The sequence below is a fragment of the Bombus pyrosoma genome, linkage group LG8 (genome assembly GCF_014825855.1).
Source record: "Bombus pyrosoma isolate SC7728 linkage group LG8, ASM1482585v1, whole genome shotgun sequence".
Lineage (NCBI taxonomy): Eukaryota > Metazoa > Arthropoda > Insecta > Hymenoptera > Apidae > Bombus > Bombus pyrosoma.
Genome location: NC_057777.1, coordinates 5,080,183 through 5,103,184, shown reverse-complemented (window position 1 = coordinate 5,103,184; position 23,002 = coordinate 5,080,183). Strand labels below are relative to the sequence as shown.

Genomic DNA, 23,002 nt, shown 5'->3' with positions numbered 1-23,002 from the left:
TTTACCAGTGAAATAAGGAACAATAATGAATTTTAAATCATTAAGTGATAGCTTAATTCAATAATTATTCAAAATTACAGCAATTATTGTAACAATATTTATTAAGAAGAATATATCAAAAAATCTTCTGGATCAGGTAATTCATATATAATGTCAGGGTCTAAGGGTTCTGAATCAGGTCCTTCTAAAATATGTGGTGGTCCAACAATATATTCTTCAAGAGCTGGATTCTTAATTGCAAGATAATACTTCTGCATGTACTCACATGTCAAGTACATATATAAATAATTCACAACAACATATGTAAATGCAGTCTACAAATATAGACATTAATATAGCATAATTTATAACAATAAACATTCATTTGAAGTTACAAGAAATTCGAAAATAAATTTTACCTCTGTAAGCAAGCGAGCTAAACCTCTTCCTGTATATCTATAGGGTACACTAATCACTTGCATGTCTAAAACCTTCCTCTCTGCTTTGTATTGTAATACTGCCCTTGCTGGTCCAAAAATGAAAAAAAGAAATATATTTTAAAATACTATTCACATTAACAGTATGAAAATCAAGTTTGTTTCATATTTTCTCCTCAATTTTTGGGTCATGAATAATATTAGAAATTTATTAAAATAATAATTTTTCGGATGAAATATATCTTACAATTGTCATCCAATTTTACGTAGAAAAGACCTCGGTTTTCATTATGATGCACTGTATAAAACAACCTTGCAAATTTATTTCGTTTGATTTGTAATGACATAAGTGACGATAATTTGGTCACGTAACTCATACCATTTATTACATATAAGATACTAATAATAATACATCTTTTAAAAATTTCAACTAATTATATACTTACACATTCATTTAAATCTACAAAATATGTATTTTTTAACTGAAGTTTTGAACATGCAATAGGTTAGGTTTTTGTTGTCAAACAGTTGCTTAGCAACAGACTTAACAGAAACATGCTATTTTAAGAGACAGTAGCGTTTCAGAATCTTTCATTTATGAATTTTATATAATTATAGCTTTACGATTATTGACACTGTGTAAGTTAATAATCTCAATAGCAATAAAACACATATATAGATAAATCATAAAAAAAGAAAATAGTTTTCAATTCTATTGTGTAATATCTCACATACATTTATTTATTGATATTCAAATCTGTATCTAAAATATTACTGCTATAATAAGAATAGGTTATTCTTAATAACATAATGTAAATTTATCCTTAATATTTATCGATGATACATCATACCCATAAACAATAACACGTATTGGTATAACAGTACTATGTCAACATAAATTTGTGCTGTTGCAAATACAACTTCATCCGGACTTAATTCTATTCTTCTTCCACCCATAATTGTTTGCACATCAAAATACAAGTACTAGAAAACATAATAATGACCTTTTACGTTTGAAATATCTTCTCTTAGAGTATGATATATTATGTTGAAATTAAATAATATTTTCAATATATATATTAATTTTATATTAACCATTGATAATAAAATCATTCCTATAACTGAGATTATTATATGTAACACTCTTATATATGTAAATAGCAGAACTATCATTATCACAAAAATTGAAACAACAGAAGCCAGTCCAAAGATCATCAACAGTCCTGTTCTCATTGTTAAATCAAACTGTAACATTATTTACATTATTTATAATTATTATTTGTCTTATAATTATTATTTATGATATTTTCTGTTATTTTATGTCATACAAGTTTTATAGCTAAATACCTTAGAAAATGTTGCGATAAGACCTATTCCTAATGTAATTAAAGTTGTCATACCTAATGCCATCAATATTACTTCAACTTCTAAAAAGACTGATACAAAAGCAGCTAAATATGACATAGAAAGTGTCTGTAAATAATAATTTTTTAGTACTGAATGTTAAATTGCATGAAAGACATCCAATTAATAAGGTTTCAATATGGCTAAGAACCTTACCAATTTAGTTAGCCATATATAATTGAAAGGTGGAGTCCGTCTAGCTCTTTCAGATATAGATATAGCGCAAAAAGAAATGGTGAAGCATATCCTAATAAAATTATGGATTATTTACTAAATAATATATCTAAAATAGTTGCAATATAGCTGCACTATTTACGTACATAGCTATAATCCACATATACCAATGAATTATCATAAATTTTCTGGCAGCATCCCTGGAATAGAGTTGTTAAAATAAACACAATTCATAACTTTAATCCATAAAGGAAATATTATTAAAACATTGTTAAATTATAATGCTTACACAAACAAAAAGACCGCAATGATGCCAGAGGTAAATAGTAATTGAAATGTTAATATACAGAAAATTTTTCTAATAAAACTTCTTCTCACTGTGTCATCTTTAAAGTCGCCCATATATTCTGAATCATCATCATCTAGCGCCATTGCTCTTCTTCGCTGTTGTTCACGCCAAGCTCTGTATAATTGTTCGTTCTCCCTTTCTCTTTGTGCTACCATTTCATCCGTAACTGTAGTAGTGTATGGCCCCTATAATAAAAATAACATCATTAATAAATAAATAGATGTACAAATGTATGTAATTTTTGTTACTCACTGTTTTTATCTTCTGCCCTTTATACAAAGGGGGAAGTTGTGGAGGACCTGGTATAAATTTTTGAGCCTCTTGATTCTCTTCCATCAGATAATTGTCTTGATAATGTGCTATCAAATATTTAAATTAATAGTTATATACTACATCAGAAATACCAACTAAATACATTTTTATATCAAACACATACTTTTTCTGGACATAGTGAATGTGTTAATACATAAATATATCTTAATAAAATTGAATTTGTATAGATTTATACTTACAAAAAAGTTGTTCACCTTTCAATTTTATTTAGATGCAGAATTTCAGGACATTGATAAGAAAAATAATAGACACACATAAAATGTCAAACTTTTAATTCACAGATAAACAAATGAATGCTATTTTGCAAACAAAATAAATTTTTGGAGTGTGTAGTATATAAATATACATATACACAGATACAAAAAAGAAATAAATAGAAAGAATAGAAAGCAAAAGTTATTTTAATTTTCCTACAAATACAGTTTGTTTATACAAGTAATACATAACAATACAGATATATCTTTCTTTAACAATAACATAATCTAATTAAATCACGTTAAACTTAGTCTACATCATTATCATCTATCATTAAACTTAGTAACATATACATATTTTATATCTATCATAAGCTGTAAAAGGTATAGTGTACTGACTTTGGATTTCTTTTTCTTTTTTTTTTCATTTTCTTCCATTATGCATTTAACTGAACAATCTTGTAACAAAAGCTATGCACTATCCATGAACATACAGAGTGTTTCTAAGAATATATAATGATTTGAATTTAAACATATAATTGATTGAATGAGTAATAGTTTTATACGAAGTATAATTCAAATAAAAAATTATATAAACATTAGTGTTTTATATGAAAAGTAGTTGACTTCTACGTGCATATAAAATTTTAAGAATATACATTTTAAAAACGGAAATATATTTTTGTATATATTTTAGAAAATTATGCGGCGACTTTAGAAACATCCTGTATGTTTATATATATATATAATAACAAAACAGTTATACAGGTACAGAAGTTACTGAACATAGGATGTGCGTTTGAATTTTTGTTTATACGTGTATGTGTATATAGTAAATAATTATTAAACTTATTATTAAACGATAAAAATATTATATTGTCATATGATGGCGATTTTTTAGAATATCAAGTATATTACATTAACAAGAAATATTTTAAGAGATAAAGCGTCAATATTCAAGTTGTTTTTTTAAAGTGCTATAAAACTATGACATATCTCTATATTGATTTTTGCATATATAACTTTTTAGATAAAATTAATCAGGTATTTAAGTATCAGCTTAAAATATATCTTGTACTTCATAAAAACATTACGTTTTAAATTAATAAGATAAAAATATTTGTTTAGATTTTCAACTATTTCCATGCGTATTTCAACTTTGTTTTACATACCATAGTATACCTTGAAGCGAAATTATACTGGACGTGATAATGTGATTAAGAACTTTTAACGATAATAAAGACTATAATAATTATTTTGTATATCTATAATATTATTTTTGTATAATATCAAAAAACGTGTCAGTAAGGTTATATATATATATAGATTAATTAAAAGCATTAAAAGCGTCTTGTGGCTTTTACTAACATTATAACAATTTATGGAATTAGAAACTGGCACGTTTTGTGACAAAAACAGTGTTAAATCGTATAAAATATAATAAATTTAAACCCAGAATATTCAAAGCGTAATAAATATAAAACTATATATACATACTGATTCTTCTCTACTTTTTGTTGATCAAGTATCAGTCTTATGAATAATATTTGTAGAAAACTGTGTTATAATATACATATGTGTATATATAGAATTTATGAAATTCAGCTTGGAAAGGTAATAGAAATTTATGATGTTAGATGATAGCCAGACGCTATCAATTCAATTAACTATATTCAAATGTTAAATTATATTTGCGTGTATTATCTATTTTGATTTTCTGGCATTACAACTCGTACTGATTAATTTGTTGTTGCATTTTATTGCATAGAAGCTGTGAAAATTGCAAAAAATTTATTTTGTTTTAAGTATAAAAAAGATATTAATATTAAATTACACAACTTACCTGTCTAATATTATAATCAGGTATTAAAATTATTTTTGATTGATCTGTACTACCAAACAATCCTAATTTCTTTTTCTTACTGGAATCTTTGATAAATATCTGAACTCCCTTATCAACTATTTTCGGTTGTTCGCTCATCTCTTGCCACGCATGGGTCCAATGCACCTATATTATTGAAAACAATAGAATGTCTAGTTTATCCAAAACTAATTTATTGCTCAGTTTACGAAAATAGAGTATTTATAAAATGTACTGACCCGCCATCCACCAAATAAATCACTATGCTCTAAGTACGCTATTCTCTTATCAGTAAGTAATAATACATCTTTGTTAATGTACATGTGATAAAAATAGATATCAGTATTCGCATATTTTCCTTTTTCTAATTCCTGTAAAGGAAGAGTATTCATAAATATTACAAAATATTACATAAGATTATATATATATATATTTATATATATTTATATATTTACACATAAGATTTTATGTCCCTCAGCTTCATCTCTGACATATGGTCTAACCAAGCAGTCTAGTTGTAAAAATCTAGATGGTCTTACTTTCTTTACTTCTTCATTCAACTCAGTTGCACTGAAATAATTAATGAATAATGAAATAATTTAAATTATCCTTTTAGTATATTTGATAATTAGATTGATATTTAGATTGATAGACACAGTTTATTTTTTTTTACCGTTTCACTGCTCCAAATGAACCACTAGCAAAATCTATAACTCCAGCAGTTGGTCGAGTAACAAGACCAACCATGCCTTTCCCAAATCCTTTAAAGAATCCTTCCACACCTTCTTCTTTGGCACCTGATATGGGCTTCATCACAACACCAGTTACACCATCAACAACACCCTAAAAGCCATACATATAATTATTCATCTCTTTTCATTTTTGTCTATCTATCAATAGAAGTTATACTAATTTTTATTTCTTATTTTCACTTACCATTATCAAACCTTTTCCACTACGAGCAAGACCTTCTTGCAAGTTGGCTGGCTGTTTGTTAAGCTGTTCTTGTCGTTTTCTCTGATAGTCTTTGTCAAACGTTAAGGCAGCTATACCTTTACCTATAATAAAAATAAAAATGAAAATGGAAAAATATATAGAATAATTAATTTAATAATACAAAAACCAAACATACCCATAGCTCCAGTAATTTTAGAAACAGCTCCAGCCATTCCTCCAACAGTGTGACCTAACATACTCCTCATACCAAGAAGCAAACCTTCTGCAAATTCTCCGGGCCCTTGTATGGCACCTTGGAAAGGTTCATAAAACAAATCTTCAATGCCCTTCATAGTACCTACTACTAGGCCATACGGATTGCCTATTACATCGAGTCCCAGAACGAGAACGTAAACTTGTTTAATTGCTTGTCCTACATAATGTGTTGTTGCTTCGGAAATAAGCTGTTTATTGGTCATAAAAATGTACTCTCTTTCGAAATATGCTAATCTGCAAAGAAAATTGAAATGTATTATTCCCATATGATTTATTTTCTAGTAACTTAATTTAAAATTGATTAGTGAAGAGGTTTACTTGAAGACAATATCATTAATGTCAGTTAACGTAACACCTATTCCTTGTAACAATACATTTAATACTTGAGGTAGTGCAGATGGCCCGCTACCACTACCGCTCATTGAGAAACTTATATGAATCTGGAAAAGATGATGTCACTTATAGAAATATGGTTATGATTAATTTGAAGTGTAAAGGAACGAACCTTCAAGGGAGAAAAGTGAAGTAAATCAAAGAAATTCTTCTGTTCGGCTGTAGTAATCAAACTGACGTGATACATCAGAGGTTCATTAACGAGTTCCATGTCCAATTTAAATAATTTACTCTACAGTATACAATAAAATAATTGTTATAGTATTTTAGAGTAGTTTATGCATATAAAGTAGATAGAACTCACTTCTTCTGCATCGTTCATTTCATTTGCTTCAAACAGTCCCACGATCGCGTTAATAAATACAATATCTACTTTCACATGAAACTCTTGTATAAGAACCTTAAAGTACCGAAATTGTTGTACATTACTATGTTCAAGTAGTCGTTTAACCATACTAAGTTCAGCGAATGGTTTCATAACTATTAAAAAATAATTTGAGAAACATATAATCACATATGTAACACTTATTTTAGTCTTTAATATAAAAACATACCTGTGCTCGCTGTAACACTCTTTGGTGGCGGAACTGGAGCTAATATAACTGGGAAAACGCAGTCTGTAAGTTGATTATCAATTTGCAGCCTGTTGATCTTTGCGTGTAACTGCACTTGATGCACTGAAGTACGGTATTGCAACCATAAACCAGTTTGAAAAGTGCGTCGTAGACAACGACGATGTGGTTTTAACATTTCCATATTTAAATAATCAACCTGAAATTAAAATTAATTAGTGATTAAATTGAAAGTTGAATAAGAAATTATGAAATTATTATTTTCATTTACATTACCTCTAATTTTGGTTCAAGTATTACTTTTTGTATTGGACTTTTGTCCATTTGTAATTCACGTATATATTTTTGATAGCCTTCTTCTATAACTATTACCTCTCTTGTGTCAAGATTGCGCCAACGATGGTTAACAGATTTGCGCGTTTCCCACATAATTCCAGAACTAAATTATAAAATTTGCCAATATGTGAAAACTGTGATAATTGTCGAAATAATGAAAATTAATATGTGTAAGAACGTACCTAGCTATACACAAATATAACAATTCAGTTCTCATGATGTTGTTAACGAGTGAAAAGCCAACTCCGTGAATACTTATTGTTATTTCCTGTTCTATAGGTTCAAAATCACCTGCTAGTTCACAATCTTCTGCAACCTTCATATTTGTTGTAAATAGAAGCACTCGTTGTGTACCATCCAAAAATGATACATAGTATACTTCTTCTTCTAGATCTGGCAATTGAAAACCTCCTAAAGTGTCCTAAAAAATAAAATTTTTAATGTCTTTTTAATGTAAATAAGATTCTAATTTTTAATGATTTTTATTAAATATTGAATATTTACTTTTCGAAGAGTTTCTTCAATTTCTTTTTTACTGTTGTCTTCCCAGACTAATTTCCGTGGACCTGCAGGATTTTCCCAAGTGTAAAACATTCTATTGTATGACTGTACAGATCTATAAAGTAATTTACAATATAATAACATTAATAATAATATTAATTTCTGCATTAATGTTCGTACCTGACATTTAGTGATCCTTTTTCCCAGAAATTGATTGTATGTGGAGTGTGATTAATAATTAAAGCTGGGGCATTTCCATGAGTGTATGCAGATAAAGAAATGTAGACTCCACCTTCGCTTATTTGTATATCTACATTAATTCCTCCATACTATTAAATAAAAGGAATTGTAGAAACATAAATTACATTACATTCGGAGAGAAATAAAAACAGAACAAACCTTATTATTTAATTTTAACAAAGTCGTATGGTTCTCTGTATAAATAAATGGTGCAGTTTTTTCAGGGTTACCTGCGATTCTAGCACTTAGAGTTTTCTGTTCATGATCAGAACGAGGCCAATAAGCTGCACATTCTCTGGCAGGTACCTATAAGTAAATGAAATAATAAATATTTTTATTTAGATACATTAAAATTAATAATATACATTATATATTATAATTCTTCCTTTTATAAATAACTGTTACCTTGATCATAGGATCAGCAGGCCTATTACCTTCTTGGCATTCAATGAGATAATCAGAGTTATTTATCAGTACATAATATGGAGTAAACGTAATTTGTTTTGTCAAAGAATTGTAGGTCAATTGATTGTGAACTCCAATCTGTAATTCAAAAGAAATATTGCTGATATAAAAATATGGTGATTAAATAATGGAACTATAAATAAGGAAAATACTACTAACTTGATATATTTGGCCATTATATTTACAAATGACTACTCCCTCACTTCCTGCAACATCTATTGGAAATTTATCTGACCATTCGCCATTCTCGACCCTGATCATTGCTTTCTTTTTACCAAAGAATACTTTGGAGCGAAATGAGAACAATATTGGTCCCTTAAAATTCTCTGGATGATAAAGCACATTTAGATAATCTTCTCCACTCTGAAAATATTTATACATATAAATTTTTGTGCTAATGTTAATTGTGTTTCAATAATTTAACTGCACACAATTTAACTGTGCACAAAAAATGCAATTAATTGCATTTTTGGACATATTTATACAATGTTACATTACATTCACCAACACCAGCTAGCTTTCTTTTATAATTTTAATTATATATCTCAATAAACAAAGCTTGAACTTATAAATTTTTGTATGTTATGAATTCTTTTTATATTTAAAGTTTTCATAAAAATTTTACAAAAACTCCTTGTATTAATGTTGCATTAAATTATTACTATTTCATTATTACAACATTGTTGCATTATTACTATTTCTATGTGTTTAATCTCATAGCAATCATGCCTTGTACGTGCCATAATAATACATATACAAGTATACAAGCAGGAATATCTTACTCATAGCTAGGAAAAATGTGTAATGTTGCGAGATTATGATAATACCACAATATGCCAACTAATAAACAAAACTGAGTATGAACGAAGCTTAGTACATTTTTTTGTTAATTTTGGAAGAGTATATGTATGTAAATGTCATTAATATTAGTTAGCAAATTATAGTTAGTAAAAAAGCACTGATAATAATATGTACAAACATGTAAGACATTAATATATGGACACAAGTAGTTAGTTAAATACATTAGATAGTATGAAAAGTCTATTCTACAGTTTACAAGATTAAACCACCACCAATATAAAATGAAATCAATATATCACCAAACGTGCTTTCTTCCTCTTGTATTCTGTACGTGATTGATGAGGTTTCACACAAACCAAATTCTGAAAGATACCTTCCTATGTATTAGAATTCGCGAAATTGTCAATGACGAAATTAATTTTTTCAAAAATTTTGTAAGATTACTTTTAATATTTATGATTCAACCCATGACCATTACAACTGATATAAGTCACAATAAAAGTTTAATATCGAAAAGCTATTCCAACATTCTGCGACATGCTGCTGCTTTATTACATTAAATAAATATACTTGACTTAAACAGAAAAAAGAATTAAAAGACTGTATGCTGTATTTAACGATGCACTTATCAAGAATACTCTAGGATCTTTTAAAATAAATTTTGCACATTGAGAAATATAGCAGCTATTAATATATTATAAGAATTATTTAATTAACATTGTGTCCAAAGCATGAAAAATACTGTAACATGAAATCACTACCTTGATTGGACTTGAGTGTTCTTTGCCACCCTTACTTGATTTCTGTAAAATAATGTATTGAATAAGATATAGTTATAGAAAATTAATAGTTTGCAACATAATACTACTTCCAGCATGCGTAATGTGGCATAGCACTTACATATGGCACAAAAATATCATAACTCAGCATTGCATAGAGATTAATTACATACCTAATACAACTACTAAAAAGAAATTCATATTATAGTTTAATATATCAGAGTACTTTATTACGATATTATAAAATTATAAATAAAATTTTTGTATTTATACTTAACGGTATTTTATTTAATGGAAAATTTTTTTTTCTTTTTTTATTAAAAGGAAAAAGAATTATTAAGGGAAAAATAATAAGCAAGATTTACATGAAGCAGAAAATAAAATTATTATCACTTAATTAATTCTTTAGAATAAATTTCATGATACTTACCCGATAAGACAACATCAAGCCTGTTTTATTTAACATCCAAAATGGACAATATAAAGCCATAATGATAGAACCATGTTTGTGTGATGTATGCATTCCCAAATCCATTATAACTTTTTGTGCACTATCAAAAGATTCAAAAGACCATACAGAAAATTCTGATGGATTCGCAAGTATCTCACCTCTACATGACCAATCTTTTTCTAAATAATTTGGTAACTGTAACATATAATTAAGTAAGTTATATGAGTCACAATGTATAGAAATATGATTTACTTACTTTTATGATTATATAAGACTTTCCTGGGTCAATTGTAGGAATCTGGTAAGATGTGCCAGCTTCTAGGAGTTTTTCTTGTACATTTCCAGGTAAACATACAATAATATCGATAGGCAAAAAATTCTTCAAATATACAGCTGGGTATAAATGAACATTATAGATTGTACTTGCTATAGTATGTCGACTAGTAGTCTCAAAATAAACTTGTTCCATTTCACCAACAACCTGTAAGTATTATAATACATTCTCAAAATATATAAATTCTGTTTTAAAATATTGGAATTATTTTTTCTCTACTATGTTATTCTATTATTCTCTCTACTATTGTCTAAGTAATAAGAGACACTTTCAATGTTTAAAGCATAACAGTAACAATACACTCCGTTTTATATTACCAACAAAACATAAAAAAAAACGTGCAATAAACACATTATACTGAATACCAACATAAATTTTCAACAACTATTCGAACATTTTATGCATAATACAGATAAAAAATTAACCATAGTACATTGTAAAAACTTGTTACTGAAATGCATAGAAATAAAAAATAAAACAGTGCCTACAAAGAAAATTAAACAAAGAAAAGTCCTATAAAATAAAAGATCTGTTCTCATAATTTAATAACTTAAAATTGTTGAGTTTAATAAAAAGAATTAAATTCAATATAAAAATAATTTGTTTATATTTCTCCGTTTTTGTTTTGTTGTAATTATATTATTAATATGACACAATTAACAATTGTAACAGAAACCATGCCAATAACCATTTCCAATCAAACATATAAGGATTCTCTATTGATAATCAGTATAATAACTATACTTATCCTACAATATTATTTGTTACAGGTATACATCCACATTAAAATTATTAACTATCTAATAGCGGCAGTAAAGATATTTATTTGGCTGATACCCAACGTGTACTAAGTAGCAATTGATTCTCAAACAAGTTTAGAAAAAGACGGTAGTACCTGTATAGGTGCTTCCAGATATTTTTTGTGCTCTGAGGGTAAAGTTTTCAAGCAAAGACGCTTGACGCAATCAATGAAACGACAGAATACGGATCGCCAGTTAATAGCATTCAATAATAAGCCAATAGTATTGTTATTATATAAAATACTACCAACCACAATCATCATGAAAAACATCTAAAAGTAAAAACTGCTGCTTATAAAAGCATGTAGTGTAACTTTTTTAACGAAATTTTGTTTGATTACAGCATATGAAAATAAAAATAAATCAAACGTACTGTTTCATTATATGACTATCAAACGTAATCGAAACGTCGTGAATAATAGTATTACACGTACTACACAATGTGAAATTTTGAAAGATAGAAATCAAATATAAAAATTTTCTAAATGTGTACATAAATAAACGCGTTTCATTTTGTTACCTTTATGTAAAATGGTTCTACAGCTTCTTGCCTCACTCGAGCTTCGCATTTTAACAGCTTTGTCATACTAACTGTTTTTTGTAAATCTTTCCAAATAAATTGTTCTAGCGAAACCATATATCTAAAAAGGAAAATTAAATAAGTATTACAGAAGGACATAAAAAATACAAAATTTATATAAAAGTATAAAGTACCCTTCAACACTGAAAAATAGCCCATAAACATTTGTTGGTGTATATACAGTGTCTAGTGGAAGATTTAATTTACTATCTGGAGCAACAGTTCCCACGCATTCAACTTCATTTCCACGCTTAGTCATATAATATACAGATATTGGTTGACTAAAATGATTGTGTACCTAAAAAAATTATTACTTGCAATTATTACTAAAGCTTAGGAATAAGAACTTATGCAATTTACCTGTAGAATACTTCTAAGAGTAACAATAGTACTTCCTTCATCTACTATAACATCAGAAACAATACCCCATTCTTCAGAACCATCCTTTCGATATTTCAGTGAAAAGAATCTTTTATCAGCTCTTAACACAGGTACAGCCAAAGTTCTATTAATTTCTTTAAACTTTAAAAAATATTATATATTAACTAACTAGAAATTATTTTAGTTATATGAAATAAACTCATAAATTTATACACTTTAAAAGTATTACCGAAATAATAAACTTATCATCGTCTTTTTCCTTGATTGTTTCAATTTTCAATTGATCAAGCAGTGGTATCTCAGTTTTTGTTGTCCTCGGAGCTAACTGTACTGACGCACCAGATTCAAGAATTACTTCCATATACGAATCTGCATTATTACTTGTAAGTTTGGATCCATCATTAAAAACCTAAAAAAAGATATGTATATTTATTTTATATACATAGTTCATAGTATTATATTTATAATTAAAAGAACATAAAATATTCAACGGCAATAAACCTTGAAGTGACTGCGCTCCAAATCTAAAACTATCGCTAAACCAGTTTCATTCTTAAGTACATATGGTGCTACACTTTTAGCCGCTCCTTTCCCACTAGCTTCCATGGCAGATGAAAATGCATTACCGAGTTGTTGTAATACATCGAGACATGTTTTAGTCACGGTTATTTCCAAATTTTCCTATTGCAAAATGTCAAAGATTTTACGTAAAATATACAATAAAAAAAATCAATGTTTACTAACTTACAGTTGATGTTATATCAATAGACATTTTGGGAATCTGATGTAATTCTTCTGTTTCACTATCTGATGTAGGACTGGCCGCACTTGCGCCTCTAGAATCCGGTGATACATCATTAAATTGAATCTAACATACAAAATGAATAAAAAGATACATAAAAACAATGAAAGAAGTTCTAAGAAATGTAACATTTCGATTTAAAAAAATTTAAATACATTACTTTAACTTTTAGTTCCCAAGGTGTAGAAACCCGCTTTTCATTTCTGATCCCCTCTATTGGTTCAATTAATGGTTCCCACAATGCTAGACAGCTATTATAATACGCCATAATTACCGACATTGTATACTCCATGTTCATCTAAAAGTATTTGAATTTTAAACGAATAGTGCAAAAAAATCTTCATTAAAGTTATACCAGTATATCTTACAGTTTTTGTACTCCAATCACTAATGTTACTTTCAAAGCCAATATGAAGTAGAAGCATCGGCAATGTTTTATTACCAATGCCTGCTTCTAATGTGAGTAAAATTGTTGGTGCAGAGATTATTGCTAATTCTGGCTTATAAACTGTAGTATCTTCATCATCAGAATATACAATATCTTCTATGGCCTCTACTCCTACTTCTAAAAAGGGAATAGAAAACATATAGAAGCAAATCACGTTAAATAAAAAGAACTTAAGTGTACATTAAATATATATAAATAAATATATATATATTTTACCTGTTTTCAAGAACCAAAAATCATTTTCTTCAAATGGAGTGACAACCCATAATCCTTCGTAATTTCGCTCAGTAATAATAACTTCTTGATCTTGCTCTTGTGTCTTTGTAGCAGTATGAACTACTTTATTCAATATTTCTATGACACCTATAAATAGAAAATTTGATTAGTGATTCAATTTCGACATTAATTACCAATAATTTATTGAATAACCTGGCGAAACTGATAAGTGAATGTCTGTGCAACAAATATCAATGTGAAGTCCTTTTCCTTCTGGTGTAGAACCTGCTACACTTATACTGCATGGTCTTAGCACCTTTATAAAATTAACATTTTAGTAGGTTCACATGTAGGAATAATATAAATCATAAGTGAACATTTTTATAAAAGTCTTTACCTGATATATCCAATCACTTCTCTTCGCGGTATTATATATACCAGCTAGAATCGATAAATCTTTTATGGTGCCTGCTATTACTTGATGTTCATCCATCATACGTACTTTCAACATTAATTCAGTCTGAAAAAATGTTACACATATGAAAGAAACAATATATATCATATACACCAATAAAAGTACGTCAAGTAGATATTACATTTAATATGATACAATTGGAATTTATGTCATCCATGTCCTCTAACAAAATAATATCGGGTTTCTCAATATGTACATTAACCGTAAACATTTTTTTAGTTGGTGATACAGTTTGTTTCTTTTTAACTGCTGATTCGTTATAATTCTTTGGTTGCACTGTTTTATTTGTCGATGGTTCATCAGTAGTGAAAAAATCTTTCACTTTCATTAAATAGTCAAGTGACACAATAATACTAAATGAAAAGACTCGAATATCAACTGAAAACAAACTCAATTAAAAATTTTTTAATGACAATAAGGACATATTCTATATTAATTAAAAAATATTGTTCAACTCACCAAACATGTCATTTGAACTTTGTCTAATGGTCATATCTAACATACTGCGAACAGGTTTGGATTCTTTTTCTATATCATCCATGGAAGGCACTGCTGTAGTTCTTTCCATGATTCTTGTAAGAGAACCTTGCCTATTTTGACGTATGTCGTCCAAAGTACAGTTCATAAGAAGAATTGAAGTTGCCATTAATCCATCGGCAAATATTCGACCTTTTAACGCGAAATGGGTTAAACAAAATTTCGCTAATCCATTCTCCGGTAGATGAAGCAGAGAACTTTGTGATTGTAGCTGTAATTAATTTAAATAATTTATACATATGTCGTTATCAACTTACTATCCCACTATCCACAAAATAAAAATTTTCCGGTTGTATGTATATATATTTCATTGAAATTACCATTTTTGAACCTCCTGTAAATAAAGTAATCATAAGACTGTCCATAACAAACTCAAATTTGATGGACGTGTGTGTATGTACTTGCTCTTGCGAGTTTGGATCTTCTGCATCTTCTGCAGTAGCTCTTACAAACCTATCTGCTCAGATAAAGACATAATTAGTTCATAATTTCTTTACTTTATTATAAATAAAGCAAATTATATATTCTTACCACTTTGTCGATGTTGTAAAACTTCTACTTCAAGTTTCTTTTCGGATTGACTAACACTTGCCGTGAGCTTTGTATCTTCAACTGTTTCACCTAAATTTTTTTCTAATACTTTCAATGCAGTCGCATAGTCCTCTTTACTTATTAATATATTAATTTTATTTAGTCTACCCGACATGTCAATATCAGGTATAGATGTAAACCAAGCAGTAGATAAATTACGTTTAATGAGTAATGTAAAACTGACTGGTTCTAACAGCAATATTTCGTTTTCAATCGCGAATTTCTCCATATTTAGTCTTACACTATTGTAAAAATAATACATTAAATAATTGCGATTATCAAGATTAGTAAACGTTACTAAATTCTGTAAATAATTAATTATTACCGAGACAACTTTAAATTTTGTAGCTCGATTCTCATTTCATCGACAATAGGACAATCTCCAGCATCATTTGTAACTTCTAACTTCTTAAAAACATTACATATAGTAAGGTTACCCATATCTAGTGTTAAACAATGATCACTTTTCGAATGCATTGGTACATATATAACTGGAGCCTAGATAACAATTTCGTCATAACGTAAATGATTTAGTAAACAAAAAATCGAATTATTTTTCTATACATTTTTTTACATACTTTAATTTTTACTGCAAGGCCAATACGTGCCGCGCTTTCTTTAACGTCTTTAATATTTGTCTTCGCCGCTTCTGCAGCTGCTGCTGATGCATCCCTTATGGCTTGTTGAGCCGTTTGAAAATTGTTTAAAAAGCTCTAAAAGATGAAATATTCTTTAATGCCATCTATTTACTAAGATATTTTGACTATTATATAAGATTTTTTTACCATTATACTAGTAACAAACATATTCAAAAAGACGATACGATAACAGCCCATAACAACTGTGATAGACATATTATTTTTATCAATGTCTGACGGCTCAATATTATACATTATAGCTTGGATTTGCAAGGATTCAGTATCTTCTGTCACTGATACAATCTATATATCAAAACAGTAATTAATTATATTATTACAATAAATTAACATTTAATTGATTTAATGAGAAAATAAGGACTTACATCCTTATAACCTGACGCTTCGTTAAGATCTTTAATGCTAATAGAAGATAAATTAACATTTGCTTGAGAATAGGAAGCTTTCATTATAAATCCGGCAGTGATACCGTCGATATAAAATGCAGTAATTTCTCTACAATCGCTAGTTATCTTCATACAAATAGTCCCAACTTTTGCTTGAACTTTTAGATCTACGTGCTCCATCATTGTTCTTCTCCGTCCTAAACATATATGTATAATTATAATTTATAACTGCAGCTTTAAAGTATAAAAACATATAATAGAAGTGTACTTACGTGTCGTTGACCTAAGTTTTTGCTTTTGAATTTGTTCTCTTAAAAATGTAGAAGTTTCTTCTTGAATGGAAACCAAATGAGAAGGTCGTGGACGTATGCGAGGCTCTTTTTCAAGTTTACTAGTTGCTATGACATTCATTTGATCCTACAATTTAAATATGAGACAATATAATTTACCCTTTATTACTCATATACGCAAAATTTATTGCTACTATAAATTACCTGCACATATGATATAAATTGAAGAAGATTTATAAGAGCTTCTTGATGTAATAAAACATCCAATGTTGTAAATTCTAATTTTAGTAATTGAAGAACAGATCCGTGTTTCGTCTTAAATTCAGGAGATCGCTTATTTACCTAAAAATAAATATAAAAGAGTTAAATTATATCCTGTAAATAATTTATTTAATAATATAAATCTATTTACTTACATTTATATACTGTACTGTTATCAAATATTCATGTCTACCTGATAACATCGGAGTGGTTATCATAAATATTTCTCTTTGATTGTAATGTTGCTTGACTTGAACTCCGCCTAATCTTAATAATATCTCTTGGTCATAAGTCCGTTGTAACATCTCTGCTTCTAACTGTAGTACCTCGAACTTCACAAATGGTATTATTTCATTACCCTTTTGGGATGAAACTTGTATTGCAAATTCTATAATAAATAATATAATTTTTTATTAATATCTAATTACTTATAAAACATAATTTGTTACCTTTCATTTCAAATCTCATTTCCATATCAATCGTTTGTTTAACTGAAGTTACAGTAGAATCTTCTTCTTTCTTCTTCTCAGCAATGGTGGTAGTTATATCTTTCAGCAAAGATAATTGTGAAACAGATTTACTCTAAAAAATATTTTTTAATCAGAATAGAACATCTAATAATCGATGTATAATACAAAATATACCATAGATGACTTCTGAAGATCTGTTGGTTCCTCTTTTGGCTGCGGTATGCTCTGAGCAATAGAAAGAGCTTGCAATAAACGAATATCTAAAAAAGTTAAAAGAGAAGATTATATTCTGTGTATTATTAATATATATTATTTACTAAAACAAAATTTTGTCCCAAAATGATACCTGTTATATTAACAACAACTGATGGTAATTGACCTATCAACCTTAATTTTGGAAGTAATGGATCATCCGTTACTAAACATTTGTGAAATTGGATTTCAAGCGTTGTTGGGTGTAATAATGTCATAGAATCATCCACATTTGATAATACTGTGCGCCATTCTTCACCAGGCAATGAAACTAATACCTATTTTACATTATAGTTAAATGTGATTATATTGATGACTACACATTTGATACATAAGAAATTGAAAATACATACTTGAAAATCGACTATCTTTAAAACAAATTTATCATAACTATGTTCTCTAAGATGCAATAGTACATCTTCTTCAGTTTTACCCATGCTGATTAATTGTTTAACAGATACATTTGTCTTATCATCGCCCTTTGGTTTTTCCAAAGAATGTATTTGCAAGCTACCAAGATTTACAACTAATAATGATTTTGTACTATCATAAAATCCATCATGTGGTATGATTAACTGAGAAGCTTGCATATTAACCTGTTATATATTTATGTATTTTTATAGATATTAAATTTTGTTCATTATAACGAATGTATATTGTTGAATGAATTGTTACCTGTATGTCTAATACTGAATGCTTTTGAATAGCATGCTCCAAACCTAAAGCCGACATTTCTTTCAAACCTTCTAATTGTACAGCAGCAGCTGCTTGAAGACTGTGCATGAAAGTAATCATTTAAATGTTAAAATACCTACTGTTGAAAAACGGTATAATATATATAATATTCTTACTTGTTCAAAGTCGATGAATTTTGTACTTTAAACAAGTTAACTATTTCTATCACGGTCTGTGCATCGTAAATAATATCCACAGATTTCGATTTTACTATTATACGATCGCCACATAATTTATCGAGAGGATTCTTTTCATATGACACTGATATTAAAACATTATCTGCACCATGCTGATGGGAATTAAAAAGTGAAGGAATATGTTCATCTTGTTTCGTTCCTAATAATTTCATCTCATTAATTGATGCTGTAACTCTATAACAAAAAAAAACATCATATATTAATTCAAATTTTTATCAGAACTATTTTTATAATAAAAAACACATACAAAATAGCATTAGCAGATGGTCTCGATTTAAAACCAGCCTCAACACTATGAAGTTGAAGATCCAAAATACAAGGATGCTCTTTATCTGTATCTAAAATTATAATTTGTAGCTCGTGTAAAAGAAATCGCGTGTCGATCATTTCATATGTTTCGGGATAATGAGCTGGTGCACTATTTTCTTGATAGTCAATCGCTCTATATAACTTTTCTTTCTCTTGTGGTGTCATTGCCTGCTCAAATTTCCGCACTAAAATATTTAAATAAATCAAAAAGAGTAAATAAGAAAATTATTTAATTTATGTGTTTTAAAATAGTATATAATCGAATTTATTACTTATAGCAGCTGCAGAGTTCAATTCTTGTGTTTCCTCTGTCTGTGTACTAGACCACAAGAAACCGAACCAACCGCGTTTCGCTTTTAGACTTTTTTCTCTTTCAGCCATTCTCTCCACCTATGAAATCCAAGTAAAAATCCAACTTATTAACGATCATAAAAGATATATATATTTTTTTATGAGATAAGAGTTTTTGTCAACTAACTTCCATTTCTATCTTTTGCCTAATAATGACTAAATTAAAAATGTCCAATTTTCTTTCACACTGAGTAAGATGATCTGCTATTTCTTGTGTGACTTTTTTGGTCGTTAGTTTTGTTTGATAACTGTCAGCATAAGAGCGACACATATCTCGATGCTCTTTCATATGATTCCAATCCCAATTCCTACGTTTTCTACGTACTTCTTCTTCTAAGACACAAACATATGCAAACTTCCACCTGAGGATAATAACTTATTATACAAACATCTTCTTTTTATTTCTAACTATTCAGGATAATTTGTTACCATTCTTTATAATGTCCTCTATATGATGTTAAATTTGGTCTATATTTTCTAAATGGTGCAGCTTTCTGAGCTTGATCTAAACCCTCTCCTAATTGAACGATGGTTTGATATTGTTTCCTTGCTAATCCTATTCTTAATTTTTGCATTTCCATGTCTAACCATACCTTGGGAATCGTGTAGTTACTTCCATCTGTTTCTGGCTTTGGATTTAATTTTAATTTTGCATTGACATTGATTGGACCTAACACTAAACAAGAAAGAAACAATTATGAAGAAATTTTTAATTATAAAACTTAGATGATGAGGAATTAATTAATTTGATATTAATATTCGTTTATGTATTATATATAGTATTCCAACTTATATTTGCTTACAGTATTGATAACCAAGTGGATTATAATCTATGGTTGCAATTCCATTATGAAATAAATTTAAATAATCTGATCTTGTATTACTAAACTGTTCTAGAGTTGTATTGAGATACACTGCCAAACCATCTAGTGTGCATAACTGGAAAAAGATATGTTTTATTCTCAACAACACCTTTAGCACTGTTTATTTACTGGGTTTCCACATACCTTGTAAATTTGTGGAATAGCATACATATCTTTTAAGTTACCAGTTGTTTGCCAAGAATCTGTACAACTTTCTAAGGTAAATGTACTCAATGTAAAACCAACTGAAAAAGGATGGTCTTTGTATGAGATATGATCTTCATATCTCACATGTATCTTTTTGATTTCAATGTGAATATTCTTTATCATACGGGCAATGAGTTTTTCAATCATTGAATCATCTAGTTTTTCTTGTGCTGAAAGATACAAGTAAAATAATGACTGCTTAGGCAACTCAATTAAAAAATACAAAATCATAAAATTATTTAATAAAATATTGTTACATTTGATATCTGCTAATTGTTTCTTTTTTTCAACTCTTGCAAGTTCTGCATGTTTTGCTTCAAGTTGTATTCTTGCTTCTTTTTCTGCATCATATGCAACCTGACTTGAAGGTACTACAAGTATAAATAGTTCCTCAACTATTGCATCAATTTGTCCATTCCACATATCTTTGAATGGTATTTTTAATATAAGTTTTCCTGAAGGAAGATAGAAAAATAAACTTATAAAGATTAATTTTATGTTTTATTATTTATTATACAAGTATACATAATTTGATTTACAAACCTAATCTTCCATATTCCAATCGAATAGGTAGATCCAGTATATCTAATGCACTTTCTTTTATTAATAAGTCTTTTAACACTACATCACCTAAAAGGAAGAAACTATAATGTGTTTTCATTGTTTTTGTAAAAATAAAAAGTATATATTTATTCCTAAATAAACAATAGGTAAATATATGTTTCCAATTAAATACTGCAATATACATTGAAAAGAAAAGTACCATAACATATCATAATAATATTTTGTAAAAATATTTTCTTATTTTATGTGTATGCATAATTAACTCTTGAAAAATAAATGAATTCTAGTTAACTTTTTTTATGTAAATAAAAATAAATTACAAAATTTGGTTTACAGGATTTTGTAAGAGAAAAAATACAAAACTACACTACATAAATATCTTTCTATTGTATTTATATAGTATTTGCATTTAATATACAAGAATAAAATATTATTTACATAGTAATGGTAAATGGATTTAAATATTTAAAATTCTATAAGATACTGTGATAGTAAAGCAATTAATAATAAACTAAGTAATTAAAGTAGCAACTACATGGCAAAAGTAACAAAAATATTCTTTTTTTTCAAACAAGACAACATTGAAGCAACAACATATAAATTGTTTATTTTTTGTCTTAGCATATAACTTTATATGTTACAAAACACATTTCTTAATTTTAATGTATGTATATATGTGTGTTCATAATTTTGATACATGTACTAAACCATAAGCAATAAAACGATAAAGTCGAAAAGATCGTAACATAAATAGAAGCTGATCTCACTTCGACGTACTATTAATATATCTGTATGTACATATTTATGAAATATCAAACTGCGTGTTATCATGTGTTATCATCGAATGCGTTTTATTTTTCGAAATTTCCTAGGGCCTCGCCGGACTTTGCTATTAAGTAGAAGCGTACTCCTTGTAACTGAACGCTACATCATACGTACATGGAACGTTCGTAACTTTCAAGACAATTCTTTAGTAATTGTTCGTGAATGCTTACCTCCCCATAAGCTCAGTTTTAATTGCGTGTAATCCAAATTTTGAATATACTCTCCCAACACCTTGTTCAGGAGCTCAGCAACAATCGATTCAAAAACCATCTTCGAATTCTTATTTTACGAAATAAAAAGATTTCTATAAAAAAATATTTTTAGTTTACGATAACAAATAAATTATTTGGTCAATTTTCGTGCTCTAGATACACGTTAAATAGTAAGCGGGTCAGGCACGAAAGTAAAATCGATCGATAAGAACTGCCGCATAACCTTCAAGGTGTTCGTATATGTTGTGTAGAACTAATACAACACACAGATGAAAAAAATAATCTGTGTGATCTTATGGCTGCTGTAATTATCGCCACCAAACGTTTTTAATTATTGTCATCATTCATGCTGTTGAAATCTCTGTTTAAAATAAATACACTGTCACGTCACACTCGTTGTCTATATTTCGAATTTATCGAAGACGATTTAATTTATCTATATTTATCGATTGGCTTTAAATTTTTTGTAATTTGGATGACGACATTGTTAAAAAGTATGATATTGTCAATGCCTTTTAACGTAATACGTGATTACACCAACTCTACCTTCACATTCTCTACCTACTTGCAGTCACTTCATTAGATGACTATATACACACCAAACTTACACGGATAGACTCAACTAGTCCATCCGACAATATGTATGTACATATACATACGTATTACTTACGACGATTGATAAAGTTTCTGCCTATCTTTAATAAATATATTTGATAAAAATGTATTTATTCACCACCTTTATTCTTTTACATCGATTTATAAAGTTTATGTTATATTGT

The 23,002-nt window shown here is 28.3% G+C and overlaps 2 protein-coding genes across 5 annotated transcripts; both read right to left on the bottom strand.

The window, feature by feature from the left end:
• Positions 1–101: 101 nt before the first annotated feature.
• On the bottom strand, positions 102–2,997 carry LOC122570086 (protein lifeguard 3-like). Its single transcript, XM_043731953.1, has 10 exons — positions 2,856–2,997; positions 2,596–2,702; positions 2,284–2,528; positions 2,141–2,194; positions 1,977–2,067; positions 1,764–1,889; positions 1,512–1,661; positions 1,268–1,400; positions 399–505; positions 102–314 (listed from the first exon to the last, which is right to left on the bottom strand). The coding sequence occupies exons 2-10, from the start codon at positions 2,677–2,679 to the stop codon at positions 102–104; spliced, it is 1,203 nt and encodes a 400-aa protein (XP_043587888.1). The 5' UTR covers positions 2,680–2,702; positions 2,856–2,997.
• Positions 2,998–3,059: 62 nt separating this feature from the next.
• On the bottom strand, positions 3,060–22,954 carry LOC122570076 (vacuolar protein sorting-associated protein 13). 4 transcript variants are annotated; one of them, XM_043731923.1, is made up of 61 exons: positions 22,447–22,954; positions 22,182–22,315; positions 21,166–21,252; positions 20,880–21,077; positions 20,560–20,792; positions 20,356–20,491; positions 19,982–20,228; positions 19,680–19,914; positions 19,474–19,591; positions 19,140–19,386; positions 18,812–19,066; positions 18,636–18,735; positions 18,314–18,556; positions 18,055–18,238; positions 17,883–17,968; positions 17,688–17,820; positions 17,394–17,626; positions 17,182–17,319; positions 16,960–17,104; positions 16,667–16,884; positions 16,431–16,586; positions 16,224–16,358; positions 15,971–16,143; positions 15,586–15,887; positions 15,375–15,511; positions 14,977–15,265; positions 14,639–14,895; positions 14,440–14,562; positions 14,256–14,358; positions 14,043–14,189; positions 13,747–13,943; positions 13,539–13,676; positions 13,325–13,444; positions 13,078–13,257; positions 12,806–12,985; positions 12,556–12,717; positions 12,330–12,493; positions 12,136–12,256; positions 11,711–11,887; positions 10,738–10,962; positions 10,461–10,676; positions 10,013–10,054; positions 9,551–9,613; positions 8,610–8,813; positions 8,391–8,528; positions 8,145–8,291; positions 7,926–8,074; positions 7,749–7,860; positions 7,427–7,665; positions 7,185–7,347; positions 6,891–7,107; positions 6,641–6,816; positions 6,449–6,568; positions 6,262–6,383; positions 5,864–6,177; positions 5,668–5,789; positions 5,405–5,574; positions 5,187–5,301; positions 4,971–5,102; positions 4,714–4,878; positions 3,060–4,641 (listed from the first exon to the last, which is right to left on the bottom strand). In XM_043731923.1, exons 2-61 carry the CDS (start codon positions 22,279–22,281, stop codon positions 4,594–4,596), a joined length of 9,996 nt encoding a protein of 3,331 aa, XP_043587858.1. In that variant the 5' UTR covers positions 22,282–22,315; positions 22,447–22,954; the 3' UTR covers positions 3,060–4,593. The 4 variants fall into 4 exon arrangements, with proteins under 4 accessions (XP_043587858.1, XP_043587860.1, XP_043587862.1 ...); XM_043731925.1 differs by lacking the exon at positions 9,551–9,613 and having other exon boundaries at positions 22,182–22,953; XM_043731927.1 differs by lacking the exon at positions 11,711–11,887 and having other exon boundaries at positions 22,182–22,952.
• Positions 22,955–23,002: the final 48 nt, after the last annotated feature.